Source organism: Epinephelus lanceolatus, chromosome 4 (assembly GCF_041903045.1).
Source record: "Epinephelus lanceolatus isolate andai-2023 chromosome 4, ASM4190304v1, whole genome shotgun sequence".
Classification (NCBI taxonomy): domain Eukaryota; kingdom Metazoa; phylum Chordata; class Actinopteri; order Perciformes; family Serranidae; genus Epinephelus; species Epinephelus lanceolatus.
Window position 1 is genome coordinate 29,693,726 of NC_135737.1, and position 14,476 is coordinate 29,708,201.

Consider the following 14,476-nt stretch of genomic DNA (forward strand, 5'->3'; position numbering starts at 1 on the left):
AACAGAGTTAGCATACCACAATAGCATGTCCTCAGTGCTACAACGTCTAAGTAGAAAACATTGGGTGTATGCATCGAGTTTGCTGAACGGACCCGGCACAACAAAGTATGTTAATGTCACGTTTAACTGCATTTAACCTTAATCAGTGATTGCTAGGATGCGTATTAGCCAAGTTTTGCTGTAGAAGATAGCAACACATGGAAAATGACATGCAGTAATCAACTTGTTACAGCCTTAGCTCCATTCATGTTATTATGTCAGTCACACACACATTAACACACACACCCATTACTCAGTCAAGCACTTTTGCACACATGCACCTCCTCAGTCACTCTCAGACACACACACACACACACACACACACACACAGTTGAAAATGGAGCCTAAATGCACGTATCAAGTACAGGTATTTTAATTTGGATTGCAGTAAGTAGGGTCAGCAGGTGTAAGGCACCCCTTAACCACAGTGAAGTCTAAACTAGTCAGTCATAGGAACTTAAAGTATTATATTTATGAAGGCCAAGTAATAAATATCAATACAAAAAATTATACTCTTAAGTTGCAGATTCTTACATTGGACAGCTTTGTGCAGAGGGGTCCACCGTGTTCAACTGAGCAAGAACAAATTTGTTGCTCATTTCTCTTAGTTCAGAGACTTTTTAGTATTTTCTTTTTCTCTATATGTCACTATTGCATTTAAATAAAGCTAAAGCAGTTTAATGAAAACGCAGTATTTCTTATCCGATTACTCGATTAATCGCCAGAATAATCAATGGATTACTCGATGAATCGATGGCTGCAGCACTACTTAATATTACAAGTGTACATCTGACTTTGCTACACATATTACTGCTGTATATTTGACCCTGTTACTGTACATACATCCATGAAACAATGACCACTGCAGGCTGAAGGAAAGTGAAATAAGTAGCCTCCTCTGGCAGTGAAGACATACAGATATCTATATAGTAAAGTGCCTTTGACATGTGAGTTTGGAGTGACCTCAGGTTGATAAATGCTGTAGCTTAAAGTTGCGTGATATCCCTTTTTGGACTCCTGACATATTTACACAGTGGAGTACCTTTAAAATTTATTAGGGGATTACTATAGGTGATTCACATAATGGGCCGCTCCATCTTCCAGAGCACGTCAGGAAATCTTGGTGTAAACATGGCATCCATCCACTGCGAACTGAGTCACATCAGGCTGCAGAATGAAGCGAAACACGAGGAAGAGCTGAAACGTGACGGAGGAATCACCGGAGCGGCACAAAAAAGGGATAGTGTCTAGTGGGAGGGGAAAGAGAGAAGGAGAGAGGGAGAGATACTATGTGGAGGAGTGGAGACAGTCCCCTGGATGTGTGAAACGCCAGGGGTTGCGTTTTTGGTTCACTGGTTGACTACCAGAGGCAACCCAATAATGTAATGGGAAAGTTCTCAACCACAAAACTTAAAGAAAAGTTGTGAGCCCCATGATATGGCAGTGTTTTAAGTGATATGCATGCTTATTGAACTTTTGTTTTGGAGCCAAACATCACTGACCAATGTTTTGCTGCCAGCTGCGCACAGAGAAGACGCATTATCATGGGAATCACAGGTGGGACATGTAGACCACTGAGACACTCACACAGAGCCTAAATCTATTATTTTCCCGGACGGTCAGCGAAGCATTCCGCTTGACTGATAGCGATGGCCTTGGAGGCAGACAGCGACAGAGGTTCATCAAGAAGCGCTCATGAAAAATATCCCCGGGCAGCGTTGGAGCGCAACGGCTACGTGAAGACATGTGTCACCCCGTTGCACCAGGACGCAGGGAGCCAGTCGTGGCTGAGACTCGCCGTGACATGGACTTGCCGAGGAGTGTCGTCTGCGGTCTGCGTTGCCTCCGTCTCCGTTATTCTCGCTCTGCTGCTCAGATTGGTCGACTGGGATGCAGGCAGCAGCAGCAGCAGCAGCAGCAACGGAAATAGCAGCGGCTCCGGTTCTCGTCTTCATTTCGCGGCGGGCTGCGCTGTGGAGCTGCTTTTGACCGCTTGTTACTGCGTCTCCCCCGTTTTTACACTCGTATGTGCCTTCTTCTGGGTCGGACTGTATCTGATTCGCTGCGGGGTGCTCATCCGCACCGCGATTTTTTTGTTAGCAGTGTGCCACTTGGGAGAAGCCGCGGCGCAGTCCCTCCTGCGCGGCGCCGAGGAGCAGCTGCTGTCCCTCCCCGCAACCCTGGTAGTCCTCGGCTGCCTGGGCAGCGGGGCTCTGCTGGTCGTCCGGCTGCGTCAGGGAGTGTCCATCCTCGTCTTCATTAGCGTCATCAGGGCCGTCTCCCTCGTCTCTCTGAGCAGAGTCCGGGCCAGCTGGAGACCCTACCTGGCCTACCTGCTGGGGCTGCTGGGGGTTTTGCTTGCGAGTTATGCTGACCGGCTCCTGCCGGCCTCAGGGACCAGCGGGACGGGGTGCTGTGGCTCTGTGACCGGGGCGAAGGAGGAGGACATCCCTGTCTTCAAAAGGAGACGGAGGTCCAGCTCCATAGCGGCCTCGGAAATGATGGCTCACAGTCAGAGCAACAGCAAGTCCCACCGCAGGACTTCGCTGCCTTGCATTCCGCGGGACCAGGTAAGACATGTCCAACTTCGGACATCTGAACCAGAACAAACTCAGGGTTTTGTTATTGCTTTTTATGACCTTTCACTTACTGTAGACCTGCAACGCTTTCTGGTATCCTCTGTGTTTCGCTGATGGCATGTGTGACAGCTTTACGCGCGTTTCCTTCATGACACCGAGCAAACCGGGGCAACACAGACTGTAATAACACGCTTTATTATCACCATAGCAAAGGTTTGTGTGCTCCGTAGACCTACATGTACACTCTCTGAGACCCATACTGGTATTTTTGTGATCTACTGCTGCTTTGGTGTTTGGAATTGCAACATCCTCTCCACCGTGCAATCACTGCTGTTTACCCTCGCTCTGACACCGCTGTTAATTTGGTCATCATCATTGTGCTGTATTTGTGCTGCTGATAAGCAAATGGATGGCTCACTTAGCATGCCAAGTTACTGTGTGCCTGCCTGCCTGCGTGCGTGTGTATGCGCGCGCGCATGCATAGGTGTGAGGTCACATGTAAATATTTTGAAAGCCTCTGTTTATCCTGGGTGCTGGCTAGTGGTGTGGTGCACGTGTTTCCAAACTTAACACATGATGGAGCCAAATTTGATACAACTGTGTCCTCATGAGAACCTCCTCTTATGGTGCATGATTACTGCAGTAGTGTTCCTGGAAGCAACACCAGAGAGGGCTGTGAATAATTATAGTTACACTGTATATCACTGTGTTTATATTCTGATGTGTTCATTAACATTTAACAGAGGTGCCCCTGCTGTTGATCCTGAAGGTGTCTGGACTATTTTGGAAACTGTGCAGAGAGTGGTGAATGAAGGTGTAGCGATAAGGGAACATGTACACAGTGTGATCCAGGATAATTAACTAAATGTGACCAAAAATCCATGAATGAGGTGGATGTGCTTTGCCCTAAATACTTTTTCAATGAGCTAACTTGGAGCTTGAAGCACACTCTGTGTTTGTTATCCAACTTGAGCTGTTCACATCCCAAAATAGCTCTGATTTCAGCTTCTGTACACTTCACTTATATCGTGTTGGTTTATTTTTCATCGAAAAACATTTATTCTGGGGATGTAAGTGTGACAATGTTAAGGATCGTTGTCTATGAATCAGTGCATCAACATCTGGCTTGTGTTGTGATTGAAGGTCCAGTGTGAAGGATTTAGGGGGTTGTATTGGCAGAAATGGAATATAATAAAATAAGTATAGTTTTTTTTTAGTGGGTATTCACCTGAAAATAAAAATTGTCCTGATTTTGTTACCTTAGAATGAGCTGTTGATAGGGAGCAGGTCCTTGTTTACGGAGATTGCTATGTTCACCGCCATGTTTCTACAGTAGCCCAGAACAAACAAAATAAAGACTGGCGTTTTCACGTTGGCCACCATAGTTACTCTAGCAGCCCCTCTGCGACAACAGCTTCATAAAAACACAGATTTTTTTTAACATAAACTGTTTTATTTAGTGTTTTTACCGGTATCATCGCAGATTTGGAGAGGAGGAGAACACTGTGGATAAATCAGCTCCTGGTAAAAACCTGAATGCCTGTATCTTAATTTATTACAGAAAAAAAATTAGCACACATCAGCATGTGGTGGGCGAGCTGCCCATCTCTGACATGCCATAAAGCATCAGAGAAACACTGATTTGTAACGTGAAACTTTTTTATTCAGTGTTTTTACTGGCTTTAACACTTTCTGCATCCGCATACACCTGGTCTATTTGTTTTGGAGAGGAAGAGTCAGGAGACGGCACTCCTCACTGCCAGATACCTCTAAATCCCCTAAATCAGTGGTTCCCAACTGGTGGGTCGCAGGTCCAAGTGACTTACAAATGTGTCAGTTGTGAACACAAAACAAACAAAAAAAACCACTTTGTTTTGGAGTGCAGTGAATATGCAGAGCTTTTATTCTGAAGTGCTGTTTCCTGCTGTAGAGTGAGTGACTAGCGGATAGCTACTTAACAAAGACAGCAAACTAGCTCTACAACATGGCCAAACGCAAGTATGAAGCTTAATACAATAAACTGTGTGGACCTTGAACTTATGACTAGGGAGAAATCTGGACCTTGTGTCTGGACCAATTGGGAACCACTGCTCAAAATCTTACACATTGGACCTTTAAATGTGCAAATTTGAACAACATGATTCAGACTGTGATTGACCCCTGGTTGCAGAGTGGCGTACCGTATTTATTTTTATGGTTTACAGGCAAAATGTGCTTTCATGAAAGCTGGTAGCTTTGCAGCCTAATGGCATGTAGAAAAAAAACAACGCTTTTTTTAAGTAAATGGTATTTATTTTTAGCTCAGTTACTGACAGCCAGAGTTTGAAGTCCTTCAAGAAATATCTTGTATACTGCATTTTTTCCACAAAGACACTTATTTGATTTGCCATTTCCATATTCTATATCGCCTATATCTGTATACTGACAGTCTTTGTTGGACACGGTTTAGTTCAATCTCAATACTGAGCCTCCACCAGCTATCCATGGACTGCCTACTTTACAATTCACTTTTTAGTGCCGCAGCATAACTTGACAGAGAGTTGAATGTTCACTTTAAAGAGGGACCCAATATAAAGCACTCTTCAGATGAGGCATGCTCTGCAGGGTTAACCTCACACCCACATCTAATCTTTGTTTTGTGCTTTGCTTCATAAAAGGAATGATAAGATATCACCATGCCAAAAAAGAGCTTGGAAAAAAATCAGTCATGATAATCTATTTGATAACACAAATACGTTGAGGGAAATTTAAGACTGTAAATACATTATTAAATTAAAAAATGAAGGAAAACATGACTCATCTTTCAGGCCTGGGAAGTGGTTTCTGTTTTTTTGTGATTTCTGTGTTTTCAGCTTCAGTATTTTTCCACACCTGACTATATCATCTGATACGTATGCCTGACACTCACTTGCTCTCTTTTGCGCACCTTGAAAACAGATCACATTTTGATGATGTTATTTACGGCTGAGTGTTGACCTCTCGCTGAAACAAGTGATGCCTCCGCTGATCATCCTTTGATACCGGTGGATGCCTGCTGCGCTGAAGGTTACTCTCCTGCAGTCTTTGCCCCTAAATGTGCTCATGCCCTCTAGTGACAAACTGAGATAAACACTGAGAAATTTGGGGGGAATGAACAAGGAGCTGGCACTGTTGTTGCCAAATGGGAGATAGAGACGGTGATCCTTACAAATCCATGTACAGTGGGGATTCACAGTGATCACTTTGAGTGGGTGTGCTTGTTTTTCCTCTTTTTGCAAAGTTGCCCTGATCTCATCTATAGATTTGACTAGAGAGGGAAACAAAGTGTGACCGAGTAAGAAATAGCAGTAATTAAATGTCTCATCAGCTCTCCTCCTTTGATTGAATATACACTTTTGAAATGAAGCAAACATTAACGACCTCCTTCCTCAAAAGCACAACCCTTCAGTTAGTCACTCCAGTGCTGTTTGTAATCAAAATGGTCAAGCCAATTTTACGGTGTTAGGCATATCACTCTTCAGCAACCGCCATAAATTTAGCAACTCAGATTGGGCTAGTTTATATACGTAGTCTGTGTGGCTGATGGTGACTCATCACTGGATCACACACCTTTCCAAGCGCCCTGATCTAGATTCCCACATGTTGTCCCATCTCACAAATGCCATTCTCTCATTTGGAAGCTGGAGCTGATCCCACATCAGCTGGCCGACTTTAGATGCCTGGTTGTTCACTGCTAATTGGTATCCGGGGAACGCTGACTTAGTGGACTATCTGCACTATTAGAACAGCTCCATTACCCGCTTTACCTCGTCGTCTCTGGAACAGGACTGATGACAAATTGAACTTTGAAACTTAAAACACCTCACAATTGACCAGATGCTGAGGACAGCGTGTCCTCCTGTAGTGTGTCCTCTGTGTAATCTGAAGGACCGGTGAGAGGAACATGGAGATTGATGTAGGGCACAGAAAGAGAGAGAAAAACACAAACAAATGGACTGTACTTTGGGTTTCAAAGTCGTTAAAGACATTAGTTTTACAGTATATAATAGAATAATCCTAAATCCTGGCCACTGGACAAATGGAAGTTCAATGTCAGTCCTGTCCTTTTAGCTCCGTTGTCGTCTTTTACCTTCCAAGACCCTCGACCATCTTCGCCATTTAGCCACTAACTCTGTCTGTCTGCTGTTTAGTGCTGGGAATTTAATATACAGGTCTTTGTCACAGCTTTCACCTGAGTGGAAATTCACCAAATATGTCCCTCAAACAAAATGAAGCTAAATACGCTATCATGCACTCTTATGCCTGCTAGATGTATAAATTGGGACTGTACCTGATTTCAAATTATGTCAGCCATATCAGATTTAGCTGTTCAGTATGAATATTTGACTATTCATTCTTTTTTTCCCTGTTTGAGAGTTTGAACAGGGTTCAGTGGGACATTCAGGGTGTCAGTGATGTTCATGTAATATACAGTAGATGATTAGAATCTTCAACTTTCAGAGGGCAGCCATAGTATAAATTCAAGTTATGCAATGCAACACTGATCAGAGACAATGCTGCAAAATAATGATGGTTTATTAGTGTTAATTTTTTTACTAACTGTAGAGTAAGCCCTTAAGTGTTTTAATGAAAGCGAATGAGTGAACAAGGGAGTGATTTCTAAAACCATCCCAGTCTGCATATCAAACCACCCTAAATGGCAGGGATCCTCAACTTGCTTTGCCTGGGGGCCACTTGCAAAATGACAGGCCAGGGGCCAGATAATAAACAACCATTAATAATAATTATTAGTATGTATAATAAATTAATTGCCTGTTTTCAAGCTTTCAACATTTGCTGTCTTCATTCGTCCTAGCCAAGAGGCAAATCCAGTCATGGCAGCCCCACATAGATCAAGTGTATGCAGGAGTGTAACTAGGATATGAGGACACTTGGGGCTTAGCCTGGACCTTTGTCTAGGGGTCCAAGGGCACTTGATAAACAATTTCCATATAGATGCCTTTTTATTAGGGATGGGGGGGGGGGGGGGGGGGTCGATACAGTATAGTATCGCAATATTTTTGTGTGGCAATATCGTATCGTCACACAGTGCCAAGTATTGATTTTTGTATTTATATTTTATTTTTTCTTTTCATTTATTACAGATACAAATTAAACATGAGGTAGCCTAGTAGAATAATATTATCAGTTGCCTTTCCACTAGACACCTTAAAACTAGACATTTTGGTGCTGTAAATAATGGCTGAAGTGAGACGAACAGACTGAAGACTTGATCTTATTTGATAGAACAGATGTTAAAAAAGTTTCTTTTGTGGACACAATTTACAGTTGAAAAAGGTAATAAATTCCAAAATATATTTTATCGCAGTAATCAGCATATCGCAGCATATTTAAAATTGCAACAACAGTGTATCATGACTAAAGTATTGTGATAACATTGTATCATGAATCCTTTGGTGACTCCCACCCCTATTTTTTATGCACCTTATTTACATTAAAGTACAAAATAAATTCCCATTGTGAGCCCATTTATTTTCATTGTCTATTTTAAAATGGTCAATGAGCCACCCAGCACCCTGTCAGGCCGTGAGTTGAGTATTAGTGCGGCATGGGATCATGACCTCGAGGCTGAGAAAGTAAGAATCCTGCCATAAATATTTAATACTTTAAGAATATATTTTATCTCCTGACGCCTCTTACTACTACCTCATGTCATTAAACTAAATATTTGCACCTTTACATGAACACACTCATAGATTATATTTGTGTGGACCATTTTGGAACCTGCCATTTGTCCATTCACTCGCGGTATTACAGAGCAGACATTTAACAAATGAGTCAAATAAATCAGTTTCTCACATTTGCTCTCTCTCACTGTCACCTTTCATTCTCTCCCAAAGTCTGTCTCTGACACAAACACACACAGTTTGTAGGTACAGTTTATCCATACTGTAGATAATGAAGCTCTCCAGAGTGCAGTTGTACCTGAGAGAAGTGGGGGTTTTCATCAAGCGTTGCTTGTGCAGTATTTATGAAGCAGGCTGGTGCAGCCTGCCAAGCCAGAGGCAAGACAGGCACTCTGCTAAACTGGAAGCTGGAAAATAGCTTTGGTTATGTGGCTTTATTTCTGTTTTTTCTTTTTTTTCTTTTAAAGGTGAGAGGGATTTATTGTTTTGGTGTTGTAGGTCTATGCAGAACAAAGGAGCTTATATTAATGTAATGAGACGTGTCTATAGTGTCTTTATGACGCCAGGTTGTGTCTTAATATTTGAGGATTTTGACATGAATTTTACTCCACTGTGATCTTTCTGGGCTAGCTCCACACAGAGGCCTGTGACAGAAGTTGTTTGTCTTTTAGCCAGGGTCTCAGTGGGATGGGGATTTCGGGAGGGGGGGAGGCCTCTGCTAGTGGTTTTTGGGTCACATGCAATTGAAAAGCACTCACTCTATACAAGATAACAACAGCCATAAATAGAATGTCTAAAAAAAGCAGCAATATTTCCAAGTGTTTTTTGTTTGTGTTTTTTTACGTTTCGTCATGCAGTTTTCTTTCTCTCCATGTTATACAGTCACAATAGTTCATTACAGAAATGTTAACATACACTTGTTTTATCTAAGGCCATAGAACCTCTACACCGGAAACAAATCAAAGTATAAAGCAAAATCAGGGTGAAACAAACTGTTTTTCTTGTGATTTAAAAATCTTTCTTCACTTGAAAATGGAGGTCAGATGTTGAATGAGGCCATACTGTGCTGCTTTACATACTCATCATCTCAGCGTCATATACAGCGGAGGGGGGGAGACAGATATAAGATATGAAAGCAGGGACATGTGCTCAGAGATCTATTTGAGGAAAGGCCCATATTCTCTGATTGACGCAAATACATTTCCGGGGAGACACGCAACCTTTCCAGCTGCTAGAGCCATCTGACTTTGTGTGACACTGAGGGTTATTATACCTTGAGAAAATGGAGACTGTTGTTTTTATTTCTAATGAATATCACATAACACAGTTAGGTTTTTAAAACCCTTTTCACAGGAAAGAGCATTTACAGTTTGCTTTTATTTTCATTACATTGGACACAAGCTCATGGCACATTCAAAATACATGCACATCAGGTAAAGATAAAACTCCTGGTTAGGGATGTGACGATATACCAATTCATTGGGGCCATGATAAAAAATGTTCACAATAAGCTGATTGTGGTGAACTTCCATTATCGGGATTTTGGTGAAATTTGTGTCCAGCAGCACCTAAAGAGACTGGTAGGGTTTGGTATCAGTACTCTACACCTTGAAGGTATCAACCGAAATAACCCAGTACCAAGTTGCATCAAAACATCTTCAGTCAAACGATACCTGCATTCAGTCGTTTTTGTGCTGGGGTCTGATCCTGGACTGTCTCGGATCAGCAAACTTTCTGTTGATGCTGGCTCTGGAGTAGGGCTGGGCGATATGTCCTGAAAATTAATTAAATCATGATATTTTTAGGCTATACCTCGATACATGATATATATCTCCAGTGTTGGGCAGTAACGCGTTATTAGTAATGCGTTACAGTAACGCCATTAGTTTTGGCAGTAACTAATACTCTAACGCGTTAGTTTTTAAATTCAGTAACTCAGTTACCGTTACCAAACGATGTGTTACTCCGTTATTTTTGGCCAGGTTTTATAACCGCGCGCAGCATGCAGTACTCCTTCACAAACTGAAGTTCCCTTTCACTAAAGCATTTTAGCCCTAAACAATAAAAGATAGTCAAGTCAGATAGAGGTATATGAACAATTCTTACCAGAGCATCTTAATGAAACACGTCTCTCACCAAGTCACTGTCAACCTGCTGGCCTCACCACAGTGCTGTAACGTTACATAAAGCGGTAGCACTTCTGTAGATTTTCAGTCCCAGTAACGTTATATCCAGTGACGTGATATCCAGTACCGTAGTTGTAAAACTTTCAGCTGCCTGACAGCGAGTGACTCCACTGTAGAAGACAGTTGCATGTTTCCTCTACCGTTCAGTTGTTTTGTCAAGTTGTAGTCTAACAGTCCCTTGGTTAAATTCCAGCCGCTGTCGCTTAGGCAATGTAGCTACAAGCCAATACAGTTAGGAAAAGTTTTGGGCTGCTAGGTTGAGTTTCCCAAAACATGATCCTTCTTAGCAATGTTGTCTTCTTTGTGGCTTAGAAAAACTACACTGCAAAAAAGAAAAGCACCTAGCGCCCTCTAGCGTCCCCACTCAGTCATCTACAGCCAGGACGTACTCAGAGTATAGATGACACAAGTGTGCATGCGTCAAGGTCATGGTGTGATGGCAAGCCAAGACCAGAGTCCTAAGTCAAGTTTTTTTTTTTTTTTTTTTTTTTTTTTTTTGGGGGGGGGTGTCTAAAAAGTTACTTTTCTCAGTAATGCATTACTTTTTGGTTTAAGTAACTGAGTTACTAACTGAGTTACTTTTTAATGAAGTAACGGTAACTAGTTACTATTTTTCAGTAACTAGCACAACACTGTATATCTCAATGTTTTTAAATCTTCTCAAATGCATATAACATAATATTTCTGACAAAATATGCTCTCTGATGCAAAAAAAAAAGTTGTATGGATAACTATTGTTTTATTTTTTGTTCAGAAAATATTAACACAATAATGACTAAGTGAGTAAAGGCAAGCGTTAAAACAAATAAAAAGTCTGGTAAGATGATAAATTTACATCACTTTACTGTAATGCAGCCTTTAAAGCGAGGGAGAAAACACCATTTATGCCATATCACGATACAACGATATCCAAAATCTAAGATGATATGTTGCCTTATATCTTGACAACGATATATCTTCATATTGCCCAACCCTACTCAGAAGCCACTCTCCTCCTGGCAAGTCTGCCATGTTAGCACAAGCTAGCAGAGCAGCACCGCTAATATCCAACTCTGAGCTGTTAAACGGTCCCAACAAACTCACATTGACATGAAACGGCTCAACTTGGTTTTTAAAGCTGGTATTAACGGTTAGATAACATTAGCCACGTAATACTAACTGTTAGCCCAGTCACTGTGTTTGCAGCGGGATGGACTCTCGCAACTGTCTCTGGTGTGGAGCTCACACTCCAGCAGCAGCTACAGCCCATACAGTTTGTGGTGTGGTGAAGTTGAGCGAGTTGGCAGTTCAATGTGTCAAGATGCCACCAAAATGTTTGATAGTACACCCCCATTCACAGTATGGATATCAAATGTAATCTTATCCTTGTCGGTATCACTTTATGGGTAATGGTATCACTACCGGTAGCGTAATTTTTCAAACAATACCCAGCTCTACTGGACAACCAACAATAAAACTGACTGCAAAAAACAGGCTGCATACACACGAAATTCAAAAAGATCTCGATCAATCACTGGCATCATTCATATAGAAATATATGAAGCCATTTCAAGTAGTTGAAAAGCCTGGCTTTTTAAGACTGTTTGTTGTTTACTAAAAAAAGGATGTGTGTCATAGTTGCGATGCCATGAAAATTTTTGTTTCTTAACAAAATGCAAGGCTAGGGCACTTCATTTTAAGAGTTTTAAGCATATTTTGATTATTTTCAGCATAATATCGTGAATCGCAATTATTCTGGCCAGGGTCATCGTGACATGAGAATTTCATATTCTCCCATGCCTACTCCTGGTGTTAATTTCTTAGGAAAAAAGACAGATGAATGCAAATTCAATCAGAGGCCAAAAGCGCCGGAGCATAATCGGATGAATTATCAACTGTCCTACTCTTGGGGGCTCTTGATTGTTCGTTGCTAGGAGAAGAGAGTGAAAGAGTAGTGTTAAGGAGAGAAACTGAGAAGGGGGAAAGGAATGGAGTGAGATGTGCAGAAATTAGACAAGGTTAAGGAAAAACACGCTGAGAGAGTGGGGATTCAGTATCCAGGTCTGTGTTGCCAGAGGTGCAGCTGTGGCCTTCTTGAATGGATCATTTCATTCAAAAGAAACACTGAGAAACACATGAAAGGTAGACAGAGCGAGGGACGCTGAAGATAGTGGAACAGAGATGGAAAGTCGGGTTAAAAAAAGACGTGATTGAAGGAAAAGAACACACTGGCATTAGCACAGGCTGCATCCAGCCCCAAGCAGCAGTCAAATAGCCAAATGTGGGTGAGTGAGTGTTTGTGTGTGAGAGAGAGGGGCGGTGGAGGAGGGGGGCGGACAAACTAGCTTGAGGGGACCTAATGCAGGAGCTACTGCGTGAGAGGAGCAGGGAGGGAGTGAGAGGAGGGGGAAGAAGAGAGTGTTGAAAGATTTGCTGGGGAGGGTGAGGAAAAGAGGGGGAGTGAGAGGAGGTTTGCTGCCAAGCGCAGCAGAAGTGTTGATGGTAAAAGGACAACTATCTGGTCCCCGTGTTTCAACCTCTCTGCTGCCGTTTTCATAAACACACCATCGCTCCCAGCTCTCACACGGACACTCTGTTGAGGCAAGTTCGTGCCGATTGCATGTGGTTATGTGCGACAGATATTCCGTGTCTGTTTCTGTGTGTTTGTCTCCGCATAATGTGAATATGGCCCTATGCCATATGCTCCCACAGAGAGAAGAGAGGGCCGGGCAAAGCGAGCAAAAAAGTGTGTGTGTATGTATGTGTGTGTGTGTGTGTGTGTGTGTGTGTCTGAGAGTAGCCTCCACAGCTTGCCTCTGAAAGGCAGCAGCAAATAATTTTAACCTGGCCTGGCCACTACTGTATACACGTGCTCACACACACACACACACACACACACACACACACACGTACAGTGGCTTCCCTGCTGGCTGTCCAGATGAGGTTTGGTGGCCTTGGACAAGGAATGCCTTGTTACTGGATTCAATGGCGTGTTTTAACTCCAAAATATGCTTGGTGAGAGGTGAGAGGGGGAAGGGTGGTTGGCCTGGGCAGGGGGCAGCATCAACGAGGAGAACCTCAACCTGTCCATACGTCCGACTGTATGTCTGTCTGCTTCTCTCTTGCACTGCAGTAAACACTCAGTCAGCAGGAGAGAGTTATAAACAGTTCTGCTCTGACTGTTTTATGTGAGTGCTCTACTTTTGTGACATTTGTTAGTTTGAGCTTTTAAGAAAATCAATTTCATTTAAATAATTAAGGCATCAAGCAGACCGTTTCTCTTTATATCGATCACTAGACGCTAATGCTCTTTTGACGTATGTAAATCTGATTTCAGAAACATCTGATGTGGCTTATGACCTTCTGTGAAAACATGTTTCACATTTGTATTGAATTTTTATTTTGTTCAAGATCAAGAATGCGTCATGTTTAATAATGTATACACAAATAGTCCCACTATGTTAAAAGTGTCAAAAGTTATTCTGGAAAATGCAAAGATTCAGACCACCTGCAGGGTAGCACTACAGAGATCTGAACTCTTACCCTTAGCATTAAAATACAACGTCCTTACTACTCAACTACTGAACAAATCAGCTGGTCAAGGTAGGCCATAGTCGGTTTTGACAGGATGAATTATGAATTAAATGAATCCGCTTTTACATCTAGAACCTTCCGTCTACAATGGGCTTGAGACGCGCTCTTGTTGAGGACTTGGCTCAGAATCCAGAGTTACTCTCTTATCCTGATGCCTGAAGCCTCCTTAAGGAATCTGATCCCGTTTGATCCGGCGGTGGGAACCTCTAGCCACCGCATGCCTTTGCTGACGTTAACCCCATGAATTATGTGAATTATGAACTGAATGAAGTTCTTTTTACTTGAGTATATTAGATATTTGAGATTCGTCACAGGAAATTGGAAAATGATGTAGTTTGGAAATTAATGAAGTATCAGATGACATGGCACGTCTACTTTTTAACCACAAGAGTTCCCAACAGATGGGTAGAAACATGAGATCTACCCAGGTGCA

At 42.3% G+C, this 14,476-nt stretch overlaps 1 protein-coding gene across 3 annotated transcripts in view; it reads left to right on the forward strand.

The window, feature by feature from the left end:
• The first annotated feature begins 1,561 nt into the window (after positions 1 to 1,561).
• The window catches only part of LOC117259801 (cGMP-inhibited 3',5'-cyclic phosphodiesterase 3A-like), a 74,444-nt gene continuing 61,529 nt past the window's right edge, over positions 1,562 to 14,476 (forward strand). For all 3 annotated transcript variants that reach the window (XM_033631541.2, XM_078167127.1, XM_033631542.2), the window contains exon 1: positions 1,562 to 2,609. In XM_033631541.2, coding sequence (XP_033487432.2) covers positions 1,689 to 2,609 — 921 coding nt within the window. In that variant the 5' untranslated portion in view covers positions 1,562 to 1,688. The remainder of the gene's footprint in view (positions 2,610 to 14,476) is intronic.